Below are 10,834 nucleotides of genomic sequence, written 5' to 3' on the forward strand. Positions count from 1 at the left end.
GCGGTTGTGGGGCACCCCCCCCCCCGGAGGACCTGTCTTCCTTTGCTCCCTGGAAATGGGCTGGGAGAGAGAAGGGAACAGCTGGTGGGGGGGAACCCGCGGGGGGGGAGACAAACTACTTTTCCTGGTAGTGATACACCTTCTGAACCAGTGGCTGGGGTCTTAACACAAAGAAAGCAACCACGTTTCAGAACCAGCAGGTGGAAGGCCGACTGCTTCCAATCCCTGTCTCTTCCCCACACAAAGTTTTCTCACATTTTTGCCGGTTTGCGCAGCCCCGAGAGGGTCCTGGAGGCCGAAAACGCATGGCTCGATTACTGTCAGTCGAGGCCTGGTAAAGCCCAGGTCCTCAGCGGGTCTCCCGGGTCTCCTGATGCTGCCCACCTCTCCCCCCCCCCCGCCCAGGTGAGCTTTCAGCACGAAACGTACCCGGGCAGCACCTCGGAGAGGCCCCCTCCCGAGCTGGAGGAGCAGCCCCTGGCCCGGCAGGTGTTCATTGTCCAAGAACTGGAGATCCGGGACCGGTTGGCCTCCTCGCAGATCAACAAGTTCCTCTACCTGTACAGCAGCGAGTGCATGCCCCGGCGCACCCACTCCAACATGGTATGGGGGTGGGGCTGGGGGTTGGGGTGGGGGGCCAGAGAGACCAAGTCCAAGCCCCTTCCTGCCTCTTCAGAGCGGGGGTGGGGATGGTGGGGAGCATCACCAAGAAGTTGCTGCTGGGTTAGCCCCCTGGATTTGCGATGGCTGATGGGATTCAGGCAGTTCTGTTTGGGGGAGGCATTTGCCAGCAAAGTGGTTTGGGGCCGATGAGCCCCAAAAAAGGTCTTCTTGGCCTGACTGTCGGGGACCTCCTTTCTCTTGGCAGCTCACCATCAAAGCTCTCCACGTCTGCCCGGAAACCGGCCTGGGAGGCCCCGAGTGCTGCCTTCGTGTTTCGCTAATGCCGCTGAGGCTCAACATCGACCAGGTGAGGGGGCGAGGGAAAGACGGAAGCTCCCACCGGGTTTCCCCTTCCCCAAAGACAGCAGAGGAAGGCCTCTTTGCAGGCAGGCCCCTCCCGGGGCGGATGGAAGGGCAGAGGCCTGGTTCCCCCTGAACCACCTGCCCTCCTTGGGTAGATGAGCGCTGCTTGCTTGTGGAGAGCAGCAGTTTTTATCTGCACGGCCGTGGAGAGCGGTGGCTCCAGTCCACATGGCTGGGTGTAACTAAGGTTTAAAGTGGCAAGGCTGGGGGGTGGGGGCTGTGTTTTTTGTCTGTACAGTGGTGGCTCGCAAGACGAGCGCCCCGTTTAACGACGAAATCGCATCACGACGAACTTTACAATGTTTTAAATGGGGTTTTTTCGCTTTGTGATGATCAGTTCCCTGCTTTGGGAACCGATTCTCGCAAAACGACGATTTTCGGCCAGCTGATCGGTGGTTTCAAAATGGCTGCCGGGTAAAAAAAATGGCTCCCCGCTCTTTTCTGGGACGGATTCCTCGCTGCACGGGCAGCAAAAATGGCCGCGCTATGGAGGATCTTCGCTGGGTGGTGAGTTTCAAGCCCATAGGAACGCATTAATCGGGTTTTAATGCGTTTCTGTGGGCTTTTTTATTTCGCATTACGACATTTTTGTTGTACAGCGATTTCGCTGGAACGAATTAACGTCGTAATGCGAGGCACCACTGTATATGGCTGTGTGCCACTTGAGTTTCAGTCTGCCTGGTTGTGTGGCTTCTGGAACAGTGTGTGTCTGCCGCTGCGGCTTGCCCCCTGGGAAAGGGATTTTGGATTGAGCCGTCTGAGAAAGGAGACCTTCTGGATTCTCCCACATCTGCTGGATAGCTGAGCTAATTAGGCCCCTGGCTGTGGAGCCAGAGGTTGGGAACTTCGATTTTCCCCACTGGCCCTCCTTGATGGGGGCTGGACCCGATGATCCCGAGGGGCCCTTCCAGATCAGCCGTTCCCAGATCATAGCATGATCTCTTCTTCCTCGCTACAACCCAGCCACCCGTCCTAGGCTGGCACTAGAGAGGATGCCTGAAGTTGGGAAGGTCAGGGAAGAGGCTGATGTTTTTCCCCCTTCCTTTCTCCTCTCAGGATGCCTTGTTCTTCCTCAAGGACTTTTTTGCCAGTGTAGCTGCCAGCATTAATCCAGTCGTACCCCTGGACCCCGGCTCTGAAGGTAAGCCTCTGGTCTAGCAACGTCCAGAGCTCAGCCAAAATCGGGGGCCTGTCCCCCCCCCATCGCAACAGACTGAATGCCTTCAAAGGGATGGGTCGTTATTTGCTTTCTTGTCACTGGTTCCCAACCCCCCCTGCCAAGGACAAGCAAAGCAGCTTGTTGGATTTTCTGCTCCATGGGTAAAAATAATTTGTCTAAAATGAAAAAGGAAAGGGCCATTGTGGTTCTGAAGATCACACATTTGGCTTTTATTAGACCCCCCCAAAAGTAAATAAAACAAATAGCGAGCTGCCACGGATGAAATCCACTTCATGAAGGAAACCTCCCCCCCTTCATGGAGGATGTTACATATTCTGGGAGAGATGATCAGTTCATCTTGTGAGGCTGGGCCTCTAACTAGCAAGATTTTTTTGGGGGGGGAATGTTAACCACACTGTGGGGCCCTGACTTGCGCTAAACGCTGCTGGGTCTCTTTGTCATCTCCCCCCCACCCCACAGCTAAAGAAAGCTTTGTTTCAAGCAAATCGTGGGGAGGTGGGAGGGCGATCAGAGGGTCATTTCCCGCCTTTTGGTCTTAAAATTCCAAACCTTTCTGCGAAGACAGCAGAGACTCAGCCTCACAAGAAGAACGGATAATCTCTCCCAGGTTGTGTAACATCAGTAACAATATTTTCTGCACCAGCCATGAAGGGGACGGGTGTGTTTAGAGCCTGAGGAAGTGGGCTTCATCCATGAAAGGTTGCTACAGTATTTGTTTTATTTGGTAGTGTTCCAGTTCTTTCATTTGGAAGCCTCTGGCTTTAAATCCTCTACAGTGGCTTGAATGGACGGGCAGGTGCCATTCTAAAGAACTCCCACCGTCCATTATTTTCTTGAAATCAGGGGAAATGCATGAGGTGCCAGCTGACTGGAGGAGGGCTAATGTTGTCCTTATCTACAAAAAGGGCAAAAAAGAGGAACCTGGGAATTACAGACCAATTAGCCTGACATCAATCCCAGGGAAAACTCTGGGAAAGATTATTTAGCTGTCACTATGCAAGCAAGCACTTGGAAAACAATGCAGGTAGTAACTAGAAGCCAGCATGATTTGTCAAAAACAAATCCTGCCAGACTAATTTGATCTCATTTTTTTTGATCGGGTAACCTCCCCGATAGATAGAGGGAAAGCTGTAGACATAATATATCTTGACTTCAGCAAAGCTTTTGACAAAGTGCTCCATGATATTCTGATTCGCAAACTAGGTGTGGGCTGGATAGAACAACAAATGGATATACAGTTGGCTACAGAATTGTACTTGGAGGATGATGATTAAGGGCTCCTTCTCAAATGAGGAGGTAACAAGTGGGGTACCCCATGGTGTAGTCAATACCCCAGTGCTATTCAATATTTTTCTTAATGATTTGGATCAGGGGATGCAGGGAATGCTAATCAGATTTGTGGATGACACAAAATTGGGTGGAATAGCTATTTCCCTGGAAGACAGAAAGAAAATTCAAAATGATCTTGACAGGCTTGAGCACTGGGTTGAAAACAACAGAATGAAATTCAACAGGGATAAATTCAAGGTACTACACCTCAGAACCACCACCACCCCAAATGCACAGTTACAAGGTGGGGGAATACCTGGCTCAGCAATACTGTGAGCGAGAAAGATCCTGGAATTGTCATAGATCACAAGCTAAATATGAGCCAACAGTGTGATGTGGCTACAAAAAAGGCTAATGCTATTTTAGGCTGCATTAATAGAAGTATAGTTTCCAAATCCTGTGTGGTGCTAGTCCCCCTCTATTCAGCACTGGTTAGGCCTCATCTTGAGTATTGTGTCCAGTTCTGGACAGTATTTTAAGAAGGATGATTAACCAGTTCAGAGGAGGGCAACAAGGATGATTACGTGAGTGGAAACCAAGCCCTTGGAGGAAAGACTGAAGGAACTGGGCCTGTTTAGCCTTGAGAGAAGAAGACGGAGGGGAGAGAGGAGAGCATTTTGCAAATACTTGAAAGGCTGTCACTCAGAGGAGGGGCAGGATCCGTTCTCCATCATCCCAGAATGCAGGACGCATAGCAATGGGCTCACGTTACAGGAAGCCAGATTTTGGATCCGCTACTCTGCCTCCGGCAACTGAAAATCTTGGGGGTGGCCCTGTCCTCAGCTGCCACCCTAAAGAGAGAGAATGCCCTTCCCAACTTCCAGAAGTTGTTGGTCTGTAGCTGAGCGGTCGCGGCCATTAGCCATGCTGGCTGGGGCTTATGGGAGATGTAGTCCAAAACCACTGGCACCGACACAATTAGGGTTAACCAGGCGTGAAGAGTTTCCTCGCCTTGAGAGCCATTTGTTCTTTCTCCCCTGGGGAGCGATCACCCTCTGGGGCAGCCACCCGCCCGACTTGGCGCCACCGAGGTGGGCAGCCAAACCCAAAGAATTGAACCAGGGCTACAACAACCACCCTACAAGGTAGACTGCAGCGCTTTTCTGCCCTCATCCTCCAGCCAAGAGGAAATCTGAGCCCTTCCTTTTCTAGAGGGTTGAGGCCGGAAACAAGGAGCGTCCCAAACAAACCCAAGAAAACGGACAGCCTAGCCGAGAGGGCCAAGCTGGATTTAGCACCAGGCTTCCCAGAGCGACGCGCTGTCGATCACGCTATCTGTGAAGATGATTGTCGTATGTTATTAAGAGAGGAAAGGAAAGCCGGATTAGATTTTATTGAGAGAACAGAGAAAAGCTATATGTTAAAATGATCTGATTATGCCAGTTTAAAGGAGGCTAATTGTAAAATATAATCCGGGAATACCTCAGAGTAAGAAAAGCTAACCAGCCAAACCTGCTTGCCTAAGCAAAGGGAGCTCTTAAGTCCGGTCCCGGTGTATACACGAAGTTGGGGCTCCCAAAACCCTCCCCAGGCGAATAACGAGTGTTTGTGACCTGAGAGGATCTGGCCTCTCCCCTTTTCGGTGCTCAAAAGCTTAATAGCAAGAGTGGGATCCCTCCACCCACCAGGCAGAGTCTCAGGCTGGAACCTTCTCGGCCCCTGGCAAAGGGACACCTTCTCATCAGGAACGCCACTGAAACGACTCGCTAACGAATCCCCAGCCCGAGTGGTCGGGACTGCAGCCAATACAGATCACCCATAGGGAGCTTCTCGGGGGAAGGCTCCCGCTTGTAAGATGGCTGTAAGTGCCCCTGGGCTGAAAGCCTTGTGGCTCAGCTGAATAGCTCACTGGCTTAGGTCTCTGGCTGCAGAGCCCTCAGAGGGTGGGAGTTCGATTCCTCCACTGGCTCTCCTGCGAGAAAAGAGCCAGCCTGGGTGGCCTTAGGCAAGCTGCACAGTCCTCAGAAGAAGGGAATGGGAAACCGCCTTTGAGTATCCTCTTCCTGGAAAACCCCATAAAAGAGGTTGCCACGAGTCAGAATTGACTGGAGGGCGCACAATTACTATTAGGCTTCTGAACCGAGAATCCGGTTCCAGATTTCTCCACAGGAGGAATGGGGGGGGGGGGGTGTTAGAAAAAAACGCACGGACTGCTCACAGTAACTACAAGCAGGCCAAAACGTTGCAGATGGATAATCTGTGGCACAGCTTGAAGCTGGAAGGGGAACCCATTCTTAGTCATTTCTTTTCTTTTCCAAAGCCTGTTTCCCTTCCAGCGTATTTCACGTGCCGTTGTAGGTGCCCCGCTGTCTAGGAATCACTGCCCGGGAGGCTCTTTTGGAGGCGCCTGTGTTTTCTCACTCGGGGGGTGGGGGTGGGGATGGGGGGGGTACAGGGTAGCGAAGCCGCAGGGGAGGGTCCGCTCCCTGTTGCCAAGGCCCGTCCTTCATGTGCCTCCTCTTCCCCAAAGGTCCAGCAGACGCCTCAGGGAAGGAGCCCGAGGGAGCCGAGGGCGAGATGACTGCCTCGGTGGAGACCACCGCCAGCGAGACCAGCTCCGTATCCAACGCCTCCTCTTCCTCATCGGAGCAGCCCATCTACTTCCGGTGGGAGCGCCTGCGGGAGAGTCAGCGCCCTGTTGTGTATTATTGTGATGATCGGCTCTGTGTTTGGAGGGAGGGGTTGGTACTGGCAGAACCGCTCCTTAAATATCTCTCGCCTCGGAAATCCCGCGGGAGTCGCTGGGAGTCGGATGCGGCATGTGGCGACAGCAAGAAGCGCCAAAGCCGCCTTGAGCGGGATCAGGCCAACCTCTGGTCCAGCCTGGCAGCAGCAGCAGCAGCAGCGACTCTCCCGGTGATTTGTGCAGGATCCTGTCCTCCTGCCCTGCCAGGAGATCTCTGGTGTTCCCCTGGGAGCCTCCCGTCCCCCCTTCAGGCCTGGCTTGGCTTCCAGAATCAGACGAGGTCTGCTCCGGGTGGCGAAAGAAAGGAAGGAAGGAAGGAAGCCTTTTTGTGTTTATCTGGGCAAGGTCTTCATGGTCCACCTTGGAAGCACCCTCTGCAGCGTCACACCAAAGGCCTCTCTAGTCCAGCAACCCTGTTCCTCCTCGTGGGCAACCGGATGAGGCCCTAGAGGGAAGCCCACAAGCAGGATGTCAGGACAAGAGCTCTCTCTCCCCCCCCCCCCGGTCCCTGGTCCTGCTCCCCAGGAACCGGTATTGTGCTTTTACAATGGGGGGGGGCAAGTTGGTCCCCAGGTGGTAGAGGGCTTGTCTCTGGCTCCAGCTGTTTTCTTTCGTGGTCGCCTTCAGGAGGGGCACCCGTGGCCTTGCCGTCCCGTGAGCCACCCCGGCCAGGCTCCCCGGTTAGAGGCGGTGGTGGTGGAGGGGGAAGCGTCTGATGGAGAGGACCTTCCTCCGCAGCAGGCACCTCACCTCTTCCTTCCCCCTCCCGGCTTCTTCCTTCTCTTCCAGGGAGTTCCGATTCACCTCTGAAGTCCCCATCTGGCTGGACTATCACGGCAAGCATGTGACGGTGGACCAGATGGTGAGCAGCCAGCCAGCTGCCTTTGCGCCTCCCAACCCCAGAAACTGGGCTCCAGAAATCCAGCCGCCTCCCCCCCCAAAAAAAAACAGCCACTGAGGGGGCCCCAAGTGATGTCTTGGAATCAGTGCTTCGCAGGTTGCCAAAAGGAATCAGAAATGCCAGCCACCCCAAAGCACGCCAATGGACGGGGGATCTGCTCTGCGCCCAGTTCTTCCCTTCTGGGGCCTCTTTCTCTTGTTGGGGGGAAAGATCGCCCCTGCCCGAGCGAGGCCCGGAGGTTCCTCTCTGAATGTCGCAGGGACTCTTGGCGGGGGGGGGGGGCAGCCATTCTATTTCATAACGTCTGTCTTCCTCCCTCCCTCCCTTGTTTCTTCAGGGCACTTTTGCCGGCATCCTCATCGGCCTGGCACAGCTCAACTGCTCTGAGCTCAAACTTAAGAGGCTCTGTTGTCGGCACGGGTAAGGCCCCACCTCTTCCACCCAGGGTGGGCTGGGAGGAAACAGTGGGGAATACAGGAGGAGGAGGAGGAGGAGGAGGGGGCATCCACCAATGCCCAGGGGCAGGATGGCAGACCCAGGGCAGTCAGCGCAGAGGAAGTGGAGCTGCATGCGCGCAGGGGGGGAGAGAACGCTGTTGGAGTGGAGTGGCAACTTCTGGGTTGGTCGAGAGGCAGCGGGCGGGACAGGCGAGGGGACCCGCAAAACCTCTCGGCCTCTCTTCTCCCCTCCAAGGCTCTTGGGCGTGGAGAAGGTGGTGAGCTACGCCCTGACCGAGTGGCTGACGGACATCCGCAAGAACCAGCTCCCGGGCATCCTGGGCGGTGTGGGGCCCATGCACTCCGTCGTGCAGCTCTGTAAGTCGCCCCTTGGAAGCAGAAGGGGAGGCCCGCCCCCCACACATATACACACCCCACACGCACGGACCCCCCCCCCCACGGGGGCTGATTGGTAGCGGGAGGAGGCAGGACCAGTCTCTGTGCGTGCGCAGGGGGTGGGAGTGGGGTTGGGGCTGAGGGGGAGCCTTCCAAAAGCCCCCCAGTTTCTCCATGCCCTTCCTTTCCCCCCCCCACCCGCCAGTCCACGGCCTGCGTGACCTCTTCTGGCTGCCCATCGAGCAGTACCGCAAGGATGGCCGGATCATCCGGGGCCTGCAGCGAGGGGCGGCATCCTTCGGCACCTCCACCGCCTCGGCGGCCCTTGAGCTCAGCAACCGCCTGGTGCAAGCCATCCAGGTCTGTTTTTGCGTGTGTGTGTGTGTGTGTGTGTGTGTGTGTGTGTGTGTGTGTGCGCATGTGCATGTGTGAGAGAGATATAGGAAGGGGGTAAGATGCTCGGGGGGGTCTGTACAGGATGGTGGCCCAGAAGCACTAGCCTAGGGGAGAAGGATATTAATTAGCTGGACGACCTTCATAAGTGTGGAGGGTCGTCAAGTCTAGAGAGAGACTACCTGGGAGTGGTTTTCCCAATCCTCTTCTTTCGGTGGGCGCCCTCAGACGGTGCGGCTTGCCCAGGGCTAGCTGTTCGCATGGGGGAGGGCACCGGGGGAACCAGCCCCCTCCCGGACTCCTTTGTTTGAAGGATGAGGTTCCGCCCAGAATCCACCCTGGCTTTCTTTCTCCCACGGACAGCCCGGGTGCCACTCTGTGACGGGGCCTCTCTCCGCAGGCGTGACCTGCTGTGAGGGTGTGGGTCCCCCGGAGGAAAGTAAAGAGCTGGGGGAGGACACCCGCCCGCCCCCGCGCAGAACCCCCCCTCTTCCTTCAGCTCTGCCGCCTTCTCCTTCTTCCTTCTAGGCCACGGCCGAGACGGTCTATGACATCCTCTCCCCGACGGCTCCCCTCTCCACACGGACCCTCCTGGACAAAAAGTCCACCCGCAAGCTGAGGCGTGGCCAGCAGCCGGCCGACCTGCGCGAGGGGGTGGCCAAGGCCTATGACACCGTGAGGGAGGTAAGGGGGGGTCCCCCAGGATGAAGCAGTTTATGGGGGTGCGGAGTACATGGGTGTCCCCCTTGCCCAGATTTGGAAACACCGCTTTGTGGGCTACGTCTCCGCGGTTCTGACCGAGAGAGGACGCGGGGCGATGCCACTCTCCCCTCCCTCCGAGAGCCGAAGGGCAGGACGCGAGGCGGAACCTGACAGAATGGGGGCTGCGAGAGAAAATTTCAAGTATGGGGCTGCTCCTGTTCTTGACCCTGTCCACCCGCCAACGGATAGGTCCTGCCCCACCGCTTTCTTCTCTCTGGTTTTCTGACCTCCATCAAATGACACTCAGGATCCTGAGACTGCGCTGTCCGCACTGGGCCGCTCTCTTAGTATTTCTGGGAACCCTTGGGCCTCCTGGGCATGGGGCTCCCTCCCTCCCTCCCTCCCTTTTGACAGCAGCGATTATGAGCCTGTAGTCAGTGGCAATTAATTGCGTGGGTTTGCTTGTGTCTAACCTTTCAAGTAAACATTTACACAATGGCTCACGTGAAACTACGGTAGTGATACCGGAGGCCTTCGTGGAGGGAGGGAGGGAGGGAAAGATCCTGCCCTGTAGCAAACAAAGGTGTCCATGAGAAAGGAGGATTCACCCTTGCTGACCATTGTGTTCTCCTCCTCCAGGGTGTCATTGACACAGCCCAGGCCATCTGTGACGTGGCAGCCCGTGGCCACGAACAAAAAGGCATCACGGGGGCCGTGGGAGGGGTCCTGCGGCAGATCCCGCCCACCGTGGTCAAGCCTCTGATTGTGGCTTCGGAGGCCACCTCCAGCCTCCTGGGAGGGATGCGCAACCAGATCAAGCCCGACGCCCGCAAGGAGGAGTCCCTGAAGTGGCGGTCGGAAGAGGCCCAGGAATGAAGACGCTTCCCCCTCCCACGGACCCAGACAAGCAGTCAGCCTCTCCCTTCGCCCCACGGAGACCACGGAGGGCTGGAGAACACCCCTCGCCCCCTTGGCCAACCTTACCATGTCAAGAACCGAGGAGGAGGAGGAGGAGGAGAGAGGAACGGCGCCCTTACGGGTAGTCGAAAGCTTTCAGACGGTCATGGAGCTTCCCAGCACGGCAGCCATACATGGGATTGCCCAGAGAGGGTGGTGCCACCTCATTTATTGCCTCGCCCCATATTTTTGTACTTTTGAGAATGGTGTGTCTGCCAGCTGTTTGGTACACGACCTTCCGCTGTACTCTCTGACCTCAGTAGAGCAGGGGTTGGGGGCGGGAAAGGAGACTGAACATTAAAGGATTTGACATGTTTTCAGCTCCATCTTTGCGTGGAGGTCGGGTTGGAAGGCTGTTAACAGAGTAAAACCTCTCCTTCATCCTGTCCTGGAGCGCCTTCCCTGCTTGCGGTGTGGCTGAGGCTACAAAGAGAAGAATTTCTTTGAGGTGCACAGAGATGATGGTAGAGGTGAGCAGAAGGCAGGTCAGGATCAAATGAATCTTGAACATTACAGTGGTCGTTACTTTTATTAGGACTGGTTATGAATGCACACACAGAAAAATCATGAAATATAAAATTCACCCTCAAAAAAAAAAATCCAAGCCTTTAAATTCTTAGAACAACTCATCAGAAAGGTCATTTTAAACATTGGGATGGCAAGAAGCCACAAATGTCCAGAAGTCTGGCTAGGTACTTTGAAAGCCCTCAAGGTAGAAAGTGGGGGTTTGGAGAGTCAGTCATGTGGGTATCACATGACCCTTGGCAACACGCAATCCAGGAGAAGCTGGCACGGAGGCGACCCTCTTAGTCTGGAGGACTAAGCAC

General features: G+C 55.5%; 1 protein-coding gene across 2 annotated transcripts in view; it reads left to right on the top strand.

Annotated features, from left to right (window-relative positions):
* LOC110071117 (autophagy-related protein 2 homolog A) overlaps positions 1-10,393 on the top strand; it is a 61,478-nt gene extending 51,085 nt beyond the window's left edge. For both annotated transcript variants that reach the window (XM_072983941.2, XM_072983944.2), the window contains 10 exons: positions 406-603; positions 869-970; positions 2,083-2,167; positions 6,006-6,141; positions 7,011-7,083; positions 7,460-7,542; positions 7,816-7,937; positions 8,161-8,315; positions 8,877-9,032; positions 9,690-10,393. In XM_072983941.2, the coding sequence (XP_072840042.2) occupies positions 406-603; positions 869-970; positions 2,083-2,167; positions 6,006-6,141; positions 7,011-7,083; positions 7,460-7,542; positions 7,816-7,937; positions 8,161-8,315; positions 8,877-9,032; positions 9,690-9,926 (1,347 nt within the window). In that variant the 3' untranslated portion in view covers positions 9,927-10,393. The remainder of the gene's footprint in view (positions 1-405; positions 604-868; positions 971-2,082; positions 2,168-6,005; positions 6,142-7,010; positions 7,084-7,459; positions 7,543-7,815; positions 7,938-8,160; positions 8,316-8,876; positions 9,033-9,689) is intronic.
* Positions 10,394-10,834: the final 441 nt, after the last annotated feature.

Source organism: Pogona vitticeps, chromosome 15, assembly GCF_051106095.1.
Source record: "Pogona vitticeps strain Pit_001003342236 chromosome 15, PviZW2.1, whole genome shotgun sequence".
Taxonomy (NCBI): domain Eukaryota; kingdom Metazoa; phylum Chordata; class Lepidosauria; order Squamata; family Agamidae; genus Pogona; species Pogona vitticeps.